This window comes from Mirounga angustirostris, unplaced genomic scaffold (genome assembly GCF_029215605.1).
Source record: "Mirounga angustirostris isolate CCGP_5_RB_7025 unplaced genomic scaffold, mMirAng1.0.hap1 SCAF_9, whole genome shotgun sequence".
In the NCBI taxonomy this organism is placed as follows: Eukaryota; Metazoa; Chordata; class Mammalia; order Carnivora; family Phocidae; genus Mirounga; species Mirounga angustirostris.
The window spans coordinates 6,431,986-6,453,641 of NW_026991717.1; the positions used below are offsets into that span (position 1 = coordinate 6,431,986).

Genomic DNA, 21,656 nt, shown 5'->3' on the forward strand with positions numbered 1-21,656 from the left:
TGCCTTCGGCTCGGGTCGTGGTCCCGGGGTCCTGGGATCGAGGCCCCCATCAGGCTCCCTGCTCGGCGGGAGGCCTGCTTCCCCCTCTCCCACTCCCCCTGCTTGTGTTCCCTCTCTCGCTGTCTCTGTCAAATAAATAAATAAAATTTAAAAAAAAAAAAAAAGAAAGAAAGAAGAAAATGGCACAACTTTCAAAATGCATTACTTGATTTAAAGTAGGAGGAAGTTATGGTGACATGAGTTGAATCTGCTGGGGCTCTTAGTTTCACACATGTAGCAGGTCTGAAGCAGACTAATTCTCCCTAAGTGTGCTGGGATTTCCTTTCACTGAGGGGAGGGTTTGTTTAGAACTTATGAACCTTTCAAATACACAGTAGAGAAAGCATTATTAGATATATACCTCCCAGCAAGATTAAATACTTGCTAATGGTTTACCCTATCTACTTCAGATTTTTTAGTGAAATTAAGCATTACAGACACACAAAAAAGCCCACTCTTATCTTTTCCCATCACTTCCTTCCAGAGATATTCCTAGACCTGTGTTTATAGAGACATACATATGTATGGAAACCAATATAAATTGCTATCATATGCATTCTAAGTTTTTAAAAGTATCATACATCATCCTTTTGCACTTTTTTGTCTGTACTCAACATATTTTTCATGAGCATATAAATACCTCTAGTTTATTCAGTTTTACTAATCTGTAATATTCCCTTGTATAACTATATCACAGTTTGTTTCTCCATTTCCCCACTGAGAGACAGCTGGTTCTTTCCACTTTTTCACTTTTAAGGACTGGCAGTGAACAATCAAGAGTAGCTCTCCTCACGTTTGTGCAAAAACTTCTCTAATGTAGACACACATAAATGGAATTGCTGGTTGTCAGTATGCGAAGTTTCTGCTTTACTAGGAATACAACCTGCTCTCTGAAATGGTTGTAATCATTTATAATTCTATTGTCTAAAGTGTCATTTCCCCTTGTTCTAGATCAGATTTACTGACCTGGGACAACCTAATGGTATAAAATAGAATCTTGCGGGGTTTTTCTTATTATGGTTTTCATTTCCATTTATCTAAACTACCATCTTTTTTTTTTTTTTTTTTTGAGTTCTATGCCCAGTGTGGAGCTTGAACTCAGGTCCCTGAGATCAAGAGTCACATGCTCTCCAGACTGAGCCAGCCAGGTGCCCCAACTGAGTATCTTAGCTTTTCAAATTACTGCTCTATTGGATTTCATTGCATGAACCACTTGTTCGCATTCTTTGCCCAATTGCTTGTCTTTTCCTTGTTGATTTTTAGGAACTCTGTACTAATTTAGATACTAATCCTTTCTTAGTTATATGGATACAGCCACCTAGGCCTATGACTAGTCCTTTTTCGTCATACAGAAAATTTTAAATTATAGTCATCTATTTTCCTTCATGGTTTGAACGCTTTAGGTTTTATATAAGAAATCCATTCCCAGCCTGAACTACTCATCTTCCCTTCTTACGATTTTAAAGCTTTACTTTTCATGCTTGTTTTTAAAATTTTATTAGGACTTTTTCATTGTGTATGTTGTGAAGGAGAAATCTAATTTTTATCCTTTTTCTTCTAGAGAGCGAACTGTCACACCACCATTTATTGCACAGTCTATTCTTTCCCACATTTATAATTCTGCCTCTGTCATATGCTGAGCTCCCATACAGGTGTGGGTCATTTTGGGGGCACTCTACTGTTGCATGGGTCTCTCTGTTGATCATCTCACCCATGCCACGCTGCCCTACTCATTAGAGCTTTACGGTAAACACTGCTTTCTTATAGGGGAAAGTGCACCTGTTCTGTCTTAGCCCTTTTGAGCTGTACCATGTTCATGAATCAGAAGACTCGTTATTAAGTCAGTTCTTCTCAAAATGGCCTACAGACTCCATGCACTCGTGGTCAAAAATCCCAGCAGGCTTTTCTGGTGGAAATTAACAGATTGATTCTATAATTTACATGGAAACACAAAGGATCTAAAATAGTCAAAGCAATTCTGAAATAAAACAAAGTTGAGAGGACTACCTGATTTCAGTACTCAAGACAATGTGATATTAACACACTGTCTGGACTAGGTTCTTTTCATAAATAGACCTACATGATGGTGGTGAACTATTTCGACAAAGGTGCCACAGTGAACTCAATGAGAAAAAGACTATCTTTTAACAAATGGTGTTGGAACAACTGGTTATCTCTATGGCAAAAAATAAATCTTAACTTTATGTCTTAATACTATTTTGAATTTCTTCTATCTCTCTTACATTTCTTTTTTTTTTTGTTTAAAGATTTCTTTACTTGAGAGAGTGGGGGGAGGGGAGCAGGCAGAGGCAGAGACAGGATCTCAAGCAGACTCCCCGCTGAGCAAAGAGCCTGACGCAGGGCTCAATCCCATGACCCTGAGGTCATGACATGAGCCGACACCAAGAATCGGATGCTGTACTGACTGAGCCCTGGGTGCCCCTCTTTTACATTTCTAATATGGTCGTGTCTGGGTGGCTCAGTCGGTTAGACGTCTGCCTTTGGCTCAGGTCATGATCCCAGGATCCTGGGATCCAGCCCCACATTGGGTTCCCTGCTCACCGGGGAGCCTGCTTCTCCCTCTCCCTCTGCCTGCCACTCCCCCTGCTTGTGCTCTATCTCATATAAATAAAATCTTTAAAAAACAAAAACACTGCTTGATTTTGCTATAGATAATTCTATTTTATTTGGCTTCTCAAAGAATCACTTTATGTTTGTTGATTTTTTTTTTCCTGTGATTCATGTTTGTTCTTATCTTTATTACTATCTTATTTTTGGGATTTACTCCCTTGTGTTATTTCCTGTACTGGACCCTTAGTTAATTGGTTAACTTTTCTTCCTTAAAAGATAAATTCTATAAATCTTCCTTGAAGTATAAACTTAGCTGCATTACACAAATGTTATTTTTCATTTTTACTGAGATTTAATACCAAATATTTTCTGACTTCCATAATGAGTGCATTTTACTTTCGTAATTAATTTTTTCCAATTTTTTTTTAATCGTGGTAAAACATACATACCATGAATGTAACATCTTAACCACTTTTAAGTACACAGTTCAGGGGTATTAAGTAGATTCATAATTAAGCTACCATCACCTCCACCCATCTCCAGAACTCTCTTCATCTTGTAAAACTGAAACTCTATAACCATTAAACAATGCTCTCCATTTTTAATTAGTTTTTAATATTATTGGACTATACTACACAAACCAACCCATGTGCAGATAAGTGAGAGCTGATTTCATCCACCAATATCCAGAGAAATAAAAAAGTTTTACCAAAATGACTCCATCAAACTTGAACTGGCACCACTAAGGTTAGAGCAAGGAAACCACTTCTCCACAACAGCCGCACTCCAGGGACCAGTGCGGCCGAGCTCCTGCTGGGCCCACTCTGGAACAGCAGCAGCTACAGGGACAGGAGCAGAGATGGGAGAGGAAGGAAAGAAAAAGAGGCATTAGGCCCAAAGCGGAGAACGCAAGCGCTTGCTCCGCCCTTGGACAGGCGGCATTCTCACAAAGGACACACAAGGCCACATCATTAACAACATTCCTTCATCCACACCACCAATTCCAAGTGGTACCCCAACAATGTACAAATGTAGGCTAGCTCATAGCTCCTCAAACACACCAGACACACACCCTTCCAGAGCCTTGGCGCTTGGGGTTGCCTCTATCAGCAACATTCTTCCCATTTCACCTTCCTTCAAGCCTTTGCTCCAATATTACTCTTTCAGCAAAGCCTGTTCAAACCCACCCCTTACACTCCCCATTCCTTTTTTCCTGCTTTATTACGATGGCACTTATCTCTTTCAAACATACTATGCAACCTCCTTACTTATTGTTTCCCCCGACTAGATGGTACACTAAGAACAGAGACTTTTGTATATTTTGTTCTCTGATACATTCCCATTAGAACAGTGCCTGCCACAGAAGCCACTCAATAAATCTGTTGAATGAATGAATGGAGTAAGTATCAAATTGATTATATTTCTATCTACCTAGCATAAATAAGGTTTGTGTTGTATTAGTAACAATGCAACAAATTGGAAGGTAGACAGAATCACAACAGTTTTATATGCAGTCTTCATTAAATATATTAGTACAAGTTTCATCTTATACCTTTGATTCCAACCCAGTTTCACAGAGCCTTTGGACCCCTCAGAAGTGCTTTAGGATTTCTATAAATAATAATGACTTAAATTGCCTGAAGTATTGTAGCTTACTTTTATCTGTTTCTTAATAGATATTGGGGTTCTACTAAGAGCACAGTGAAAAAAAAGTTCTGATGGTGGAAAGAACTATAAACCACTGCCCTGGAGTATGTTAGTTATTGGTTCAGAAGCTTACCACAGGCAGCAGGATCTTCGAGTGAATTGTGAATCTGATTCAATACAATATCTACAACATCAGAGAAAAGGGAAGCTGTATCCTGGGGGCTCTCTGCCACAAGTGTTTGGAGAAAAGGTCTTTGAAATTCAGCCTCCTCAGTGCGGAACACGGTGAGGACTGTAGCAGTAGTAGAGAGGGGGGAAATAACTCCCGTGATGGGGGGCCAGTCTTCACCAGGGTCCACACTGGCAACCTACATCAGAAGTTCTAATTAGTTGAGAAGATGGTTGTCCTATGGCTAAAGAAGAATGTAGCTTAGTAAAAGACAGAATGATAGTTTCCCCCAATGACTGTTATTATAAAAGAGAAAACTGTAGAAAAGACAGGCTGGATGGGTATTCGTGCTAGAACTGAATTTAGTGACCATATAATCCTAATCTCTCAATTTATAAATAAGAAAAACCTAAGGTTACCAGGAATATTTACTAAGCACTTATGATGTGCTTATTATAACTCACCGAGTCCTCAAAACTGAGGACCTCACAACCCCACTCTGAGGTAAAAATGATTATTATCCCCCTTTTACAGAGGAGGAATTAAGGCTGAGAAATAAATAACCTGTTTAAGGTCACTCAGTTAGATGCAGAAGCCAAGCACATATGGATTTGAAACCCACACTCTTAACCATGAGGCAGTACTACCACGTAAGGGATTTACTCAGATCACACAGCTGGGCAGCAGAGCTGAGACCCAATCCAGACCGCCTGACTCCCAACCCAGTGCTCTTTCTATCAGAACACACAACTCTTAGAACAACATCGGTTCAGAGACTATACAGCTTTTCTCTAAGTGTCTCACAATGGGATCCAGAAGATAGAAGCCTTCTGAGGTAACAAAGGCAAAAGACAAAGTAAGGTAAGAAATTTGCTCCTTGTTTAAAAATAACCATCACCTTTCAATCAAATCTGGGTATATATGTATTTCTCAGAAGACATTTCTAAGTTTGTGTAACTACTAAACCCTAGTACACCTAATTTTACAGTGTAGGGCTTTTAAAAAATATTTATTATATAAAGTTAATAAATATATAATAGAACACTTACAAAATAACTAGAAACCAGGCATTACTTCACCACCCTAAACTAATACTTGCATTCCATTCGGCCCACTGCCTTTTGTTCCCATATAAGAATATAATTTAACTTCGCTGGAATTAAGGTACATGCAGTTTTATGAACTGTTTCTTCACGAAGGAGCACTGGCATGATGCTACATGTGTAACTGAAACTACGTCATGCAGAACAATCGTTGGCATTTGATAAACACATTAATTTCACCTCACCAGTGTGTTTTTAGACAAGAATAATTTAGCATGTGCCAGGTACCTACCAGGTGTAACTCCTCAGCCGTCAGCCTGCTTACCAGCTGCTGAAATAACATCCTCTGAGTTGATTTGCTCTCCTCTGGACTTTGTAACATCCAGCTCTCAGTGCCCAACGTGCTACTCGCTGGGAGAGACCACTGGCTTGCCGTGCCTTTTAGAAAAATTCTGACTGGTTTTTGAAAATGTCTCTGATGCATGGCCAAGGGCTCTAGGGTGACCGTCCATGTTTCTTGAGTCTCTTTGCCTGTTGGAAATAAGGAATATTAAGATTCTAATGTAATCGTTACTAAAAACAGATTTAATAGTAAGAAGAAAAAAATGAGACTGTCCGTGCGGTCCGAGTATCGTCACTTTGCGCTTCATCCCTCATCCCAAGGCCCACAGAGCAGCAGAGCAGGTGCATTTTGTTCTACAGGAACAGCTACATATGAATGGAATCACAAGGGTCCAACTAAATGTCAGAACTTCCCAATAATTATGCCTTAGAAATAAGTGTTCAAGCAATACTCATGAGTTATAAAAAAGACAACACTGCTTAAATCTGTAAAATACAGTGTATCACATCTTAGAAGAATGTTGAATTCTAAAGATTATGTATGACAAAACTGCTTAAACAAAACTACTCTTGAAATTTCCTTAAACTGCACACAATGTATGTAACATAGTTTTACGTATACATCTCTACAGAGTAGGACTTTTGTGTGGATATGGGATTCAGAAGTGAGATTCACTCTACAGATCATACAGTAAACTTACGAAGAGTCTAACATGCTGGCTCTTCCTGGTAACAGGCACCAATTTCAGAGGCTGTTCACTAATTTGTTATTTCTTCTCTTAATCAATCATTGCTTCTCTATGGTCTTCCATTTATCAGTCTCTTCTATGAGGCAGGAAATCCTACCACCCCTTTACTTGGGCACCTGAACACTATTATCCTTCTTTTCAACAGCTGGGAAATTCTTTAAAAATGACTCACTAGTTCTTTTTAAAGGTGGGCTGGCAGATACACTGAGCCCATGTTCAACGCTTTCCTGTGGTACCTGATTCTGCACAGACACCTTCTAATTACAAGCATTAATGGAGTGCCTAGGCTGTTGGAAACTCTAAAGAAAAGCATGGGCTTGCCTTGAAGAAATCAATGTACCTGAGACCATAAACCCCCCCCAAAAAGTATTTGCTTACCTTCAACAGGGAGAAATAATGTTCCTTCCATCCGTGGAAATGAGGCTTCATAGGCAGATTTATAGAGCAAACAGTTCAAAGTAGCATCAGGTGGCAGAGTTGAAATCCATGAAGAGAGGGGAGATTCACTTGCCAGCTTTTTTTCACTACCAAGCAGTCTTTTCCCAGCTTTAGTACAATCCTGGCTGAAAGTCTCGGATGGTAAGATAGTGCCTCCGACAAGGTGGAGCAGTTCGCACACTGTCCAGTACCCACGGTGGTCCGGGGATTCCCACAACTGAAATAAAAATTACAAAGAAACTCAGGTGGTTATAAATGAGGCATCCATAAATAAAGCTTGGGGAGAGCAGGAGAAAGTAGACATCTACGTTAAAGGATCGAATTACTCAATTGTTGTATTTATTAAGCCACACACAAACGGTCAGTATCCTATTACCGTACAGCCTGCTCTCACTACAGCCCTTGTCATCTCTTGCCTAGACTCTTACTGTACAGCCTCTCCAGTCTGTGTCCTGCCTCTCATCTGTCCTCTATGTTGCTCCAAGTATTCTTGCAAATCATGAATCTGATCGTGCTACTTCTCTAAAACTTTCAAGGGCTTCCCACTGCCTCCACGATAAAGTAACTCTTGGGGATAGCCCAGCCCTAAACAACCTTTCCAAACACATTATCTTTCCCTCACCCACTGCTACCTTCCAGGACACTGAACCATTTACTGTTTCCTGAACATGCCATACTTTATCTTCCATGCTTTGGTTCATGCTGTTTCCCATGCTTTCCCCTTCTTCTCCAACTTGGGTAATCTAGCTCAAATCCTGCTTTCTCTGTAAAAGCCAGTCTTTATTTCCTCACACACAGACAACTGTTCATTCAACTTTTTTTTTTTTTTTTTTAAATTTGAGAGAGAGAGAATGAGAGAGAGCACAAGCAGGGGGAAGGAGCAGAGGGAGAAGCAGACTCCCTGCTGAGCAGGGAGCCTGATGCAGGACTCGATCCTGGGACTCCAGGATCATGACCTGAGCCGAAGGCAGTCACTTAACCAACTGAGCCACCCAGGCGCCCCATTTAACCTTCTTTTAACAAACTTTTATTTTTTTTTATAAGAATTGTCCTTTTATTTAAGATTTTACTTATTTTTTTGACTGAGAAAGACACAGCGAGAGAGCAAACACAAGCAGGGCGAGTGGGAGAGGGAGAACAGGCTTCCCGCGGAGCAGGGAGCCCAAAGCGGGCTTGATCCTAGGACCCTGGGATCATGACCCAAGCCAAAGGCAGCCGCTTAACAACTGAGCCATCCAGGCACCCCTTAACAAACTCTTACTGAGCAACCTTTATATGCCATGAATTAGCAAGACCTAGTCTCAGTCTTCTAGAATCTTAAAGTTGGGGGTAGAGTAAAACCGCAATAATGTGAAATGTTTAACTCAGCATCACAATATAACATGACAATATTTAAGTAGTATAGGAACATGATGGAAGAGCGTCTACCCCGAAATACAATTATTATGCTGGTTTGCCTACTCCACAGGAGTTAACAATTATAGATCATAAATTGGTATGGAATGTGAGGTCTTCAAAGTCATCTCCAAACTTTTCATATATTCAAGTTCAAAAAGGGGCATAAGAGTACCCAAGGTCACAGCAAGGCAAGAACAGACTAGTCCAAGAACCAAGAACTATCTTGGATAGTGCTTTTAAAGTGAGGGTCATGGCCCTTTGGTGGACTCAGATGGATCCTTTGATGGATCAACTGACTGGCTCATGACCAGCATCAAAAAAAAAAAAAAAAAAAAAACCAGAATAGAAAATATCAGAGCACAACAGAAAATATCTCATGTACTGAAGATAAACAAAATATTGTAAAACTTTTGTTCCAGTTATGCATGCCAGTTTGGAAATTAATCAATTAAAATTTGCTGTTACCATCCATATGTCCATGCCTATGTTCACTGCTATGGGGGAAAACAGTAAGCTAGTTCATATACCATAGATCCTGATTAGGATTTTTTGCCAAAGGGAAACAAAAAATTTGTTGAAATAGTCAGATATTCTGGCTAGAGGACAGCTAGGGAAAAAAAATCTGCTTATCAGTTGAAAGGTAAAGCTTCAATAAGAGTTGAAAAAGACATTAACTTTTGATGAGAATATATGCACATGATTAAAAAACAATAACACAATCACTATATAGAGTATGGTCACATTTTTCATTTTTATGCATATTACAGATTGAGAGACAAGTCTTAGTGATAAGTTTCAAATCTGGAGATTTATAGATGTCCACAAAACTATAAATTCAGGGGCACCTGGTTGGCTCGGTCAGTAGAACATGGGACTCTTGATGTCAGGGTTAAGTTCAAGCCCCACGTTGGGTGTAGTGATTACTTAAAAAATAAATAAAATCTTAAAAAAAAAAAAAAAGACTATAATCGCCAAGACAGCAGGAACTACATCTGTCTGATTCACTGATACATCCAGCACCCAGCAGATATGTAATAAATGTGGCTGAATAAATCCGGTATAAAGTCGAAAGCATGCCAGTGGTCTTCTATGCTCCCTTCCATCCTGTAAGAGTTCTGTGCTTGGATCCCTCCTCCCCCAGTCTGTGAGTCCAGGTTCTGTTTCTTCCAGTTGTTTCCCAGACTGTGAGCTCCACAAGATAGGACCTGGATTTTCTCTCCTTCCCTTCTCTCTACCCCTGTAGTGAGAGCTCTCCAAGGACTAACCTAAAGCTCCCTTTTGTCTCCTCAGTGTGGCTGGGCAGAGGCTTTTTGAATAGGAAAAGATGAATCTTCACCAGAAAAAAAAAAAAAAAAAAAAAACAGAAAAGCTTGTTTGATGGGCATTTTCTTAGGGTAAACAACATAGCAGATGTGAGAAGGGAAGCCTCAGAGAAGACCCATCCCCTCAGATGGTGGAATGTCAGAACTGGAAGAGATCTTTAAGAAGATACTGTCAATCTACTTATTGTAATACTATTCCAAAAAAAGAAAAGGTAGAAGAATCTGCAAGGCCCATGTGCCAAGATTTCTTTCTAGCCAGTATTTGATATAATTCCAGAATAAAGTCTTTGGTGTGATTTGGTATCAATTACCCCAAATCAAGCAGTTACATGTTGTGTACTATGTCCAATACTTGATTTGCTGCCTTAACAAATTTTAAGTTCCAGGATTCCATTTTCTCCATCAAATGTTCACAATCCCCTTAAACACCTTTGTTCTTTCCCTTTCTTTGATAAGCCACTGCTGCCTTATTTTTTTTATTTTTTATTTTTTTTTATATTTTATTTATTTGACACAGAGAAAGAGATAGCAAGAGAGAGAGAAAGAGAGAAAGAGCACAAGCAGGGGGAGCGGCAGGCAGAGGGAGAAGCAGGCAGAGGGAGAAGCAGGCTTCCTGCATGAGCAGGGAGCCCGATGCGGGGCTCGATCCGAGGACTCTGGAATCATGACCTGAGCTGAAAGCAGTGGTTTAACCAACTGAGCCACCACTGCTGCCTTATTTTACATTTACCATTTCTGGGCTTTGAATGTGAAAGCATGTTGGAAATTTTAACAGTGTATATCATTTTTTAAGTACCTGCTCATTTTCCATTTGTAATCTTGCAATTTAACCCACTCCTAGTTTAGCTACATGTGCTTCCAAGAAGTGGAATCACATCTTTTACCTGGTTAAGCCATTACTCATCAATTAGAAGAAAATCCGCACTTTTACTGCCTAGGTCCTACAGACATGTGCTTTCTGAAACAAACTAAGCTCCTTTCCAGTTCAAGTATTTATACCCCCTCTTTTCTGGAATGTTCTTTCCCAACCTTCCTGTTCCTCCTCCTTCATCTCCTCTGCTCATAAATCTCGCCCACCCCACGTTTCTACCTCCTCTTGCTCACCTGTTTATTCGGATCTGTTTAATGTAGCTTCCTCACTAGAAGGTAAACCACCTCAGCTGACCACCACGCCCTCCGCAACTTTAACAGAGTAGGCAGTTGGTGCAATGGCTTCTCAATGACTATTTGTTAATTAAAAGAAGGTGAGAGGAAGAAAATAGTGAGGGTAAAAATACATACTTATTGGGCTCCTGGGCATCTCAGTCTCTGCCTTTGGCTCAGGTCATGATCTCAGGGTCCTGGCACTGAGCCCCGCACTGGGCTCCCTGCTCAGCGGGGAGTCTGCTTCTCCCTCCGCTCCTTCCCCCACCCGTTTTCTCTCTCTCTCTCTCTCAAATAAATAAAATCTTAAAAAAAAAAAATACATACTTATCTCGGAGTACTTAACAGGAGCAGGGGCCCCAATGCCTCAACAAAAATCCAAATGAGCCACTTACAACTGTAAGCTTTAGTCAACAACTACTTACTGAACTCGTACAATGTTCAATACCCATCTGCAGGGGATACAAAGGTGTTGTGTGCCTGCCTCTCAGGTATTTTTAGACTAGATGGAAGGTAAGAGGCTTGCATATAGGAAAATAGAGTGGGGAAAGGGTAAGTGCCACGAAAGTGCGTGGAAATTCAGAAGTTGAGACTCAGTAGTTGCCACGGGGCAACGCGTTAGAAGTTTGGACTGGCACAGAAGAGTGAGCACTGGCATTCGGGGTGACGGATAAGACAGAACACGCAGTCAAGATTTGTTGACCGAGGGGCGCCTGGGTGGCTCAGTCGTTGAGCGTCTGCCTTCGGCTCAGGTCGTGATCCCAGGGTCCTGGGATCGAGCCCCGCATTGGGCTCCTTGCTCCACGAGGAGTCTGCTTCTCCCTCTGCCTGCTGCTCCCCCTGCTTGCGCGTGCTTTCTATCAAATAAATAAATGAAATCTGGGGCGTTTGGGTGGCTCAGTCGTTAAGCGTCTGCCTTCGGCTCAGGTCATGATCCCAGGGTCCTGGGATCGAGCCCCGCATCGGGCTCCCTGCTCAGCGGGAAGCCTGCTTCTCCCTCTCCCACTCCCCCTGCTTGTGTTCCCTCTCTCGCTGTGTCTCTCTCTGTCAAATAAATAAATAAAATCTTTAAAAAAAAGAAAGATTTGTTGACCGACTAGACGATGCTTCAGTATGCTGGAGTATTCGTCGCGTGTAGGAAAAACAGAACCTGGGAAGGCAGGTAAGGGCCCTAAACGCTTACCTTAGTGTGTACCAAGGACCTACCTATCGTCCCGGTTTATGACCACAGGGCTTCCCTTCTGAAGGGACACATGCTGGTCGTGCTAGTCTCGTTGGGTCTCCCGGCGGCTCTGCGGACGCTTCCAGGTTCCGGTGAACCAGCAGGGCACCGTGCGCCAAGTCTGAGTTTACCACGAACTTACCTTCGGCCACTCGGTGGTATCCAGCCAGTACAAGGTGATTTTTCGGGCGGTCATAACTTCCTGGACTCTCTTGGGCAGCAGCTTCTCCATCACCTGCTTGGGGGGAGGCGGCAGGCGCTGAGCCTGCGCCTCGCTGCCGGACACGAACTGCAGCAGCTCCCTCTGCGAATGCGGACAGGGGGCCAGCAGGAAGACCGCGTTCACGAAGCCCGCGAGCACAGTCTCGGCCTCCTTGGCCTCGCCCTCCACGTCCAGCAGTCTCCTCCCGCTGCTGCGCAGGATCGGCTTCGTGGGCGACGTGATCTCGGGCCGGTCCCACTGGTAGTCCAGCAGCGTCTCCATCAGGGCGCTGTGCGTGTGGCTGGCCCTGGGCGCCGGGCCCGGCAGGTGGGCGCCGTGGGCGCCGTCCCCGAGCCTTGCGTCCAGCTCCTCCTCGAAGTCCTCCCAGGAGCGGGCCCCCAGTTCGCGGAAGTCGGACACGCGCGACGGCCGGCTCCGCGCCCCGTCAGAGTCAAAGAACTTGAAGGCCCAGCGGACCCTGGCCAGGCCGAAACGGCAACTCAGGTAGGTGAGGAGGCGCAGGGCGGCCCGCCGGACCGGACTCCGGCCAGTGGCACCGCCCGCGGTGTCCAGCAGCAGCATAACGTTGTGACAGCAGGCCATGTCGGCCGCGCCGCCGCCCCGGGGCTCTCTTGTCGGCCCGGGCTTCAGAGAACCAGCGCCATTCACCGCTTCCCTCAGGAGCCCTGGTGGAAAAGCTCCCGCGCTCTCCAAGTGCTCCTGCCATTGGCGGAGTCGGCCCCCAAAGTCAGCTCCTATTGGTCACTTGCCTTACGTAACCTACGTGAGTAACCTCCATCCTTGGCGCTGATTGGAAGGGCGACGGAAAAGCTCTCTGCCTGATTGGTGGAGGGCGTGGCTGCGAGCGGGGCACCCTGTTCCGGGAGAAACTTAACATTCATTGGCTTGGGCCTTCGTTTTAAAATTTAAAGAGGTGGCGCCTCGGGGGCGTGTCCTTAAGTTTCCCTTTTGGGCTGGAGGGCTGCGTTTGGGCGATTGTGCGCAGGCGTAGGTGCGGGCTGCTGGGAGGTGTTTACTAAGACTGCAAACTTGGTACTGACTGGGAGGGATTTGGAGATGGTCTGACTCAAACTGGGATGAAGCCACCCTCGAATCCGATGATGAAGACTTTAGTTTTCTGTAATTTAAGAAAAAATTATTAACAATTTAAAGTTCACTTCCTTTGCCCCAATAATTTCAAGGAGTTTCTCTGAAGAAGGTAATTAGATTCAAATAAAAGACGTTTGTACATCATCGAGTTACCTGACGAGAAAAATTGGGAAACAGCTCAAGTGCGAATGACTAAAGTATAGTACACCCTAAGGGGAAGGAACATCATGTAGCTTATTATACGTAACAATAGTTGAAAAAAGGACTGCGAAAGAGAGAGAACCCCCGATTTTCTATGTGTATATTTTTAAGCTGTTAAAACTGTACTGAAAGTTGTCTGTGATGGTGATGACATGATGATTTTTTTAAAAAAAGGATATATATTACACTTTTCTAAATTTTCTATAATTCTGTATTTCCTTGTTTCATAGTCGGGGGGGAAATATACTTAATGAATAAAAAGTATTTCCTGTTGCAAATAGAAGAGGCCAGGTTTCCAAAAGGGCAAGAAGGTAAAGGGAATATTAACAGTAGAGGCTGACGACAAAGGGGGAGTTTGTTTATGGTATACTGTAGGAAGGTCAAGGAAAGAGGGAATCATGGGTCAAGGTCTCCTTAGGGGTTGCATATACAGAGCTGTCAGGGGTTAAAATCCAGATGATGAGGATGACATTGGGAGGCTTAGTAAAAGCTGCGGGTTCAGTTCAAGACTCCGCCTGTCTGCAGGGTCTGCAGTGAAACCTCTGTTTCATTCAGGATATTGGTAATTTGTATTCTCTCTTTTTTTTAATATCAGTCTTACTAGAGGTTTATCAGTTTTATTGATCTTTTCAAAGAAAGCTCATTTCATTGATTTTTTTTTTTTTCTGTTTTCAATTTCATTGATTTCTGCTCTTTATTTTCCTCTTCCTTCGTTTTGCTTTAGGTTCATTTTGCTCTTCTTTTTCTAGATTCCTTAAGTGAGAACGTAGATTATTTAGGTGAGAGTTTTCCTCTTTCCTAAGGTATGCATTTAGTGCCATAAATTTTCTTCTCAGCACAGCTGTGTCCCATAAATTTGGACACCTTGTATTTTTTTTCCACTTACATCCATGTATTTTTTAATTTCTCTTGACAATTCCTCTTTGACCCATGGATTAATTAGAAGTGTGTTGTTTAGTTGCCAATTGTTTGCAGATTCCCTGTTATCTTTCTATTTTTGATTTCTAGTTTGATTTCACTGATTGGTGGACACATTCTGTATGATTTCAATTCTTTTAAATTTATTGAGGTTATTTTATAGCCCAGGATATGGTCTACCTTCATATATGCTTCTTGAGTATTTGAAAACAATGTATATTCTGCCATTGTTGAGTGGAGTGTTCTATAAATACCAATTAGATACTGTTGGTTAGTGATGTTTTTGAGTTCTTCTGTATCTGTGCTTTCTGTCTAGTTGTTCTATCAGTTGTTGAGAGAGAGATGTTGAAGTCTTCAACTCTAATTGTGTATAAGTCTATTTCTTTCAGTTCTATCATTATTTTGCTTTATATATTTTGCATCTCTGTTGTTTGATGCATACACATTTAGAATTGCTATGTCTTCTTAGTAGATTGGCCCTTCTATCATTATGTAATATCCCTCTCTGTAACTGGTGATTTTCTTTGCTCTGAAACACTTTGTCTGCTATTAATATAGCTCTCTTGCTTTCTTTGATTAGTGTTTGCACAGTATATCTGGTTTCATTCTTTTTCTGTCAACCTACCTATATCATTGTTTGAAGTGAGTTTTTTTTTTTTTAAGATTTTATTTATTTATTTGACAGAGAGAGACACAGCGAGAGAGGGAACACAGCAGGGGGAGTGGGAGAGGGAGAAGCAGGCTTCCCGCTGAGCAGGGAGCCTGACGCGGGGCTCGATCCCAGGACCCTGGGATCATGACCTGAGCCGAAGGCAGACGCTTAACGACTGAGCCACCTAGGCACCCCTGAAGTGAGTTTCTTTACGTGACATAAAATTGAGTCATTTTTAAAAATCTGTTCTGCCAGTCTCTATCTCTTAATTGATGTATTTAGACTATGTGTAATATATTATTATTAGGGCTTACGTCTGCCATTTTATTTTTTTGTCTTTTTTTTTTTTTTTTTTTGGTTTTCTGTTTTCCCCCTGCTTCCCTCAGGGAACATTTTTTTTTTTAAAGATTTTATTTATTTATTTGAGAGAGAATGAGAGCAAGAGAGATCACAGAGGGAGAGGGAGAAACAGACTTGCCTCTGAGCAAGGAACCTGACATGGGGCTCAATTCCAGGACCCTGAGATCATGACCTGAGCAGAAGGCAGAAGTTTAACTGAGTGAGTCACGCACGTGCCACAATTGAACATTTTTTTAAATTTAATTTTGATTTATCAATTTTGTTAGTGTATTTCTTTGTCTAGAATTGTTAGTGTTTTGTCTGAGTATTGCAATATGTACATATAACTTACCACAGTTTGGTGAAGTGTAGTTGTAGTAAAGTATGGAATATTACCTCCTTTTGAGTCCCTTACCCTCCCTCACTTAAAATTGTCTTAACTATTTCCTTTACAAATATTGATAACCTATTAGTTATCATTTTTGCCTTAACCATCAAACTTACAAAACTTGAAAAGGAGAGCTTATGGTATTTACGCATACTTTTCCTCTTTCCATTCTTTCTTTCTTCCTGATGCTCTCAGATTCCTTATCATTTTTTTCTGTTTTACAACTTCCATTAGCCATTCTTTTAGGGTAAGTCTGCTTGCAGTAAATACCTTAATTTTCCTTCATCTGAGAATGTCTTAATTTTCCCTTTATTCCTGAAGGACATTCACCGGATATAGAATCCTGGGTTGACAGTTCTTCTTGTTTGTTTGTTTTTTCCCATCACTTGAAAAATGTGGGGCTGCTTCCCCCTGGCACTCTGTGGCTTCCTCCGCTGATGCTGCAGGTAAGGGAGCCGTGTTATTGGGGGGCAGTCCTTTGGGAGTCGAGGTTCCCTACGGGACCTCTGCTGACATGCAGGAGTTGGGCCTCATTACCATCAGGTGGGGATAAATGTCCCAGCTCCCCACTTCACCTCTGATACCACCTGGCAGGAGAAGGCTCTGCCTCATTATGCCGGGAACGGGGTGGGGGGGCGGGGCAAGTGTAGGCTCCCACTCAGTCTTTGCTGATGGGGCTGGGATATCGTTTTTTGGAGTTTGACTGGACTGGAGTGATTATTGGCTACAAGTTTCCTGTCTTGCTTGTCTGCCCCTGTCCTGGTCTTTTGACTAAAGAAAGCAGACTTCTCTTGGGGCTTCTTGTGGTCTGCAGCCATTGAGGAATTAGGACACCAGCTTCTCCAGTATCCCATCAGCTATAAAAGGGCAAAAGAAAACCCAAAGAACTCACTGCCATGTCGTTCTTTGCATCTCAAGGTCGCTAGCAAGTCGGCCTCTTCTCTCAACCTCAAAGAGTCTTCTCATGTCTGTTTACATACAATGTCCAGGGGTTTTAGCTTTACGTAGTGGGAAAAATAGGAGTAAATATGTCTAGCCCATTTAGTCTGGAACCAGAAGTCAGGAGTCTTTTTTATTATAACTTACCACATTACACTCTATTCCAGCTCTTTAAGAGTTCGCTTTACTTTTTTTTTTTTTAAGATTTTATTTATGTATTTGAGAGAGAGAGACAGAGAGCATAAGCAGGGGGAGGGGCAGAGAGAGAAGCAGACTCCCTGCTGAGCAGGGAGCGCAACTGGGGGCTGGATCCCCGGACTCTGAGATCATGACCTAAGCCGAAGGCAGACCCTTAACAGACTGAGCCACCCAGGTGCCCCAAGATTTCGCTTTACTTGATAAACTGTGACTTGTTAGAGGGGAAGAACTGTGTTTTATTTGTCTGTGTCCCTAGTGCCTAGCAGACTAGCAATACATTATTTTTGTAATTGAAATGTAGTATGTTATCAAGCATTTCCCAGGTTAAGAATTTGTGCAGATACAGCTATATTACCACCAGAGGGCAGTAGCAGCAACCCTTCATTAGGGGCTCCCAAGCCTTTATGCCCCACAGCAGAATGAACGCTTTCCCCAGAACTGCTTGTCCTTCTTTTGGGTGAGAAAAGCTGAAGTCTGGGAACTTACTGTAATTGGGCCTCTCAGGGATAAAAAAGGACCTCGGGGTGGCTGACAAGGCTGCACCTGGATCACGTGGGTTCCATTCTTTTGGGTTACGATGTGTTCTGTGTTCCCATGAAGGGAGGGAAAGTCACTCACATATATCTAGCATCTAGAGGGACAGTCATGATTCTGGGCACTCCTCACAGTAATCCTACAAGGCAGGCATTATTTCCTCCCTTTTACTGAGGAAACTGAGGCTCAGAGGGTCTCTCACAGCTAGTAAGAGGGAGCACTGAAACTCTTACACTGCTTCCCCCCAGGGGATCCAAGGACAGCCTCCTCCCCTGACAGAGTGGTGGGGGGAAGGGCCCTCACTGGCAATGGAGGGCCAGGTCAGCCCCACATCCAGCAAGCCTCTCAGCCCCGTGTTCTTCATCCTTCTTTAATGGGATGATAGTCAACTTCCGCTTTTAAGAGCTATGTGATCTAGGGACAGGACCAGCAGGGCCCAGTACAAAGTGAAAATGTGGGACCCCTTATTTAAAAAATTAAAAATTTCAAAACAGGGGTGCCTGGGTGGCTCAGATGGTTAAGCATCTGCCTTCGGCTCAGGTCATGATCTCCAGGTCCTGGGATCGAGCCCCATATCGGGCTCCCTGCTCAGCGGAGAGCGTGCTTCTCTCTCTCCCTCTGCCTCTCCCCCTGCTCATGCTCTTTCTATCCCTCTGTCTCAAATGAATAAATAAAATCTTTAAACAAAACAAAACAAAAATTTCAAAACAGCAACAGCAGAGCATTAAACCAAGCACAGGGCCCTTCTAAATGTGAGGGGCCTGTGTGATCATACAAGGCACGTGTCCATGAAGCCAGCTTTGTCTAGAGCAATAATAGAAATAATGAAATCATAATACCTTCCCTCTTTAGCACAACTAATCTGCACTATATTCTTTCACTATAAATCTTTTATTTCTGGGCGCCTGGGTGGCTCAGTTGGTTAAGCGACTGCCTTCGGCTCAGGTCATGATCCTGGAGTCCCTGGATCGAGTTCCGCATCGGGCTCCCTGCTCAGCGGGGAGTCTGCTTCTCCCTCTGACCCTTCCCCCTCTCATGTGCTCTCTCTCTCTCATTCTCTCTGTCTCAAATAAATAAATAAAATCTTTAAAAAAAAAATCTTTTATTTCTTTCAATCTTTCTAGGGTTTTCTCCCCCTTTGTGTGGGTTTTGTTTGTTTGTTTTTTCAGAGAGAAAGAGAGAATCTTAAGCAGGCTCCACACCCAGTGTGTGACCCTGATGCAGGGCCTGATCCCACAACTCTAAGATGATGACCGGAGCCGAAATCAGGACAACTGAGCCACCCAGGCACCCCTCCCCCTGTGTGTTTTTATCTCTACAATGAGGAGGTTGGACTAAACCAGAAGTTCTTAACCCTGGTTACACATTAGAAGCATCTGAGGACTTGAAAAAACTATCCAAAGCTGGCCCTACCCCCGCAAAGATTCTAGCTGAACTGGGTGGCAGTGGGGCCGGGACATGTCACTAAACTCCCTGCCCAGTTCTGAGACTCTGATTCCTACTTGAGGGTGCTGATGACAAAAATGTTCTTCCCCTCCTTGGAAAAAGCAGCGGAGGTATCTGGACCACTGTAGCTCCCACTGGGCAGGGAGCCTTGAGGTCTCAGGTCTGGGAATTTTTACTGGCAATGACACGAAGAGTATGTGTCCTTGGTGAGTCTGGATAAGGGGCGGGTCTTCTGAGGAGCTTGTTTCTAGCCACAGCAGTCGTTTGTTCAACTCTCCATTCTGCTCAGGGTCCCGGTGCTCCAGTGTTCCCTGGGGGTCTCGGGGGACGCCGTCAATTTGTGGCAGGATTCCTGGGCACGAAAGAAAAACAGTGGCTTTCCCGAGCCTTCTGGGAACTGCCAGCTTGCCTAACTTCCTCGACAGAGCCAGAGCAATGTGCGTAAAGCTGTGAGGGAGAAGAAAGCAGAAAGGAAAATGTTTATCACACACTTTCTGAGTGCCTGGCATTGCTCTAGGAACACTCACATTTAATCTTCCCAAACCCTTCTGGGTAAGTATTTTTTTAAATCTCCATTTTAACAGCCCAGAAAAGCTAAGTAAGTTGCTGGATGTCACACAGCTCACTGAGTTGTCCCTCTACTTACTGGAGGGGGAGGGCTGTGGTTCAGAGATACGGTGGAGTGGGGTGAAGGCTGGGTGGTGCTTGCTTCACCCCTGCCCTCTCATCTCTCTGACCCCTGCTGGCCAAAGGCCTGGGACCCCAATCTCTTGGTCAAACCCCACCTCTACTCTCACCCCAGCAGTGCTCCCTGGGAAACTGGGTCTGAGGGCCAGTATGCTCCCAGAGTCTGTGCGACTGGCCCTCTTTTCTGGCTGAGAAAGCCAAGCTGTGGCCGAAGCCAGTGAGGCATGGCCTAGGCCTGCCTTATCAGGCCTGCACAGAGCTCAGAAACCCTTCACCCTGGGTCCTGTGGAAATGGTTTGGAACACTGGGTCCGTTCACTGATGTGAGAACCCAAGGATGAAAGGAAGGTCCCCTGGGAAGGCAGCCCAGGCTCCTCACAGAAGCCCATCGGGAGATGGGGCTAATGCAGTGATCCTGGGGCCACTGAGCAGGCTGAAACTCCTTCTAGAATGAAACTCCTTCTCTGAAGTCAGTTATACTGCCCAGAACCTGAATCTGCCACACAGATTGGGGTAGTTCTGTGAGAATGATCATCAGCCTCAGGCTCTGCTCAAGGGGGGTTAGCCTCACCTTTGAGGAAGGGTCTCAAATTCCCCTCCCTACACTTGGAGGGGCTTGTAGAGGATCAGGAAAGCTGTGGGGTCCTGGTGGAAGGGTGGTAAGGGAGGAAACCTTAGACAATTTAGGGGGGTGGGCAGGACTGCAATCTCCCTAATGGATTCATGGCCAGACCAGAGGGGAAGGCTGAAGCTAATCTGAAGGCCCCACCCCCTAGGAATCCACCCGCCCCCCTTCAGGAGGGGGACCTGCAGTTTCAGAGCCCTGGGTTGGGCTGAGCCAGTGAGGCCTGGACCCGCTAATAAGTGCCATGACGAAAGATTTCTATCACATTGTGACTCCCAGGACTGCCAAGTGGCTCAGGAGTGTAGGGCTGGGGAATATTCTTTTAGTTCATTCTTCAAAAGCAAAGGTCAGATGAAAAATATTTTGTAAGATGAACTGTGATATGGGATGAGAGACAGTCCAGGAGATGGATGGGGGTGATACTTGCACAACAGTGTGAATATACTTACTTAATGCTGCCAAACTGTTCACTTTAAAATTATTAAAACGGGGTGCCTGGGTGGCTCAGTCGTTAAGCGCCGGCCTTCAGCTCAGGTCATGATCCCAGGGTCCTGGGATCGAGCCCCGCTTCGGGCTCCCTGCTCCGCGGGAAGCCTGCTTCTCCCTCTCCCGCTCTCCCTGCTCGCCCTGCTTGTGTTCCCTCTCTTGCTGTGTCTCTGTCAAAGAAATAAAGAAAATCTTTAAAAAAAATTATTAAAACAGTAAATTTTATGATATGTGCATTTCACTACAACTAAAAAAAGAGGAATGTGAAACTGTGGTTAGCTTAGGAAGCATGTCAGGTCAGTCTCCTCTGAGGCTGAAGAGAGGATTCACGTGCTCCAAGAGCGTGTGCAGGCTGTGGCCACTCAGCTTTTGAGGAAGGCACTGTCTTCTCCTCAAGGCTCACAGTGACCCACCCAAGGGGTTAGAAATAGATTTTGAAGAGCCTGACAGGTGTGCCTCTCTTCTCACTCTTTCTGGCTATCCTTGGGTCAATGAGACAGGATTTTCTTTCTCCAGTAATACTTGGGGATGAATGTGAGGAATGAGCCAATAGATCAGGTCCTGGCTCAGGAAGCATTTTTTGCCACCATGTTTTAGGACTGGTAAACCATTTTACAAAATCACAGCTGGCGTGATTGTGTGGAGTTTGTAGTGGAGAATGTAGGCATCCAACCTCAGAGAGCCAGATAATGACCCAGAGGAGAAGACACTCTGGGCAGAGATCCCAAAAGTCTCCCTGTAGGGGTCCATAGAGGTATGCTAGGAACACAAGGAGTCCCAGGAAAGAAAGGACTTCCTTGCCTGGAGTGTATCTTAAAACTCCTGTATCACAGGAGTGGATCATATTAT

At 43.8% G+C, this 21,656-nt stretch overlaps 1 protein-coding gene across 1 annotated transcript in view; it reads right to left on the bottom strand.

The window, feature by feature from the left end:
- TICRR (TOPBP1 interacting checkpoint and replication regulator) overlaps positions 1-12,997 on the bottom strand; it is a 45,572-nt gene extending 32,575 nt beyond the window's left edge. Inside the window, exons 1-5 of the mRNA XM_045899417.3 lie at positions 12,226-12,997; positions 6,939-7,215; positions 5,762-6,000; positions 4,391-4,625; positions 3,320-3,449 (exon numbers count right to left, since the gene is read on the bottom strand). Coding sequence (XP_045755373.1) covers positions 3,320-3,449; positions 4,391-4,625; positions 5,762-6,000; positions 6,939-7,215; positions 12,226-12,888 — 1,544 coding nt within the window. The 5' untranslated portion in view covers positions 12,889-12,997. The remainder of the gene's footprint in view (positions 1-3,319; positions 3,450-4,390; positions 4,626-5,761; positions 6,001-6,938; positions 7,216-12,225) is intronic.
- Between the last annotated feature and the right edge of the window lie 8,659 nt (positions 12,998-21,656).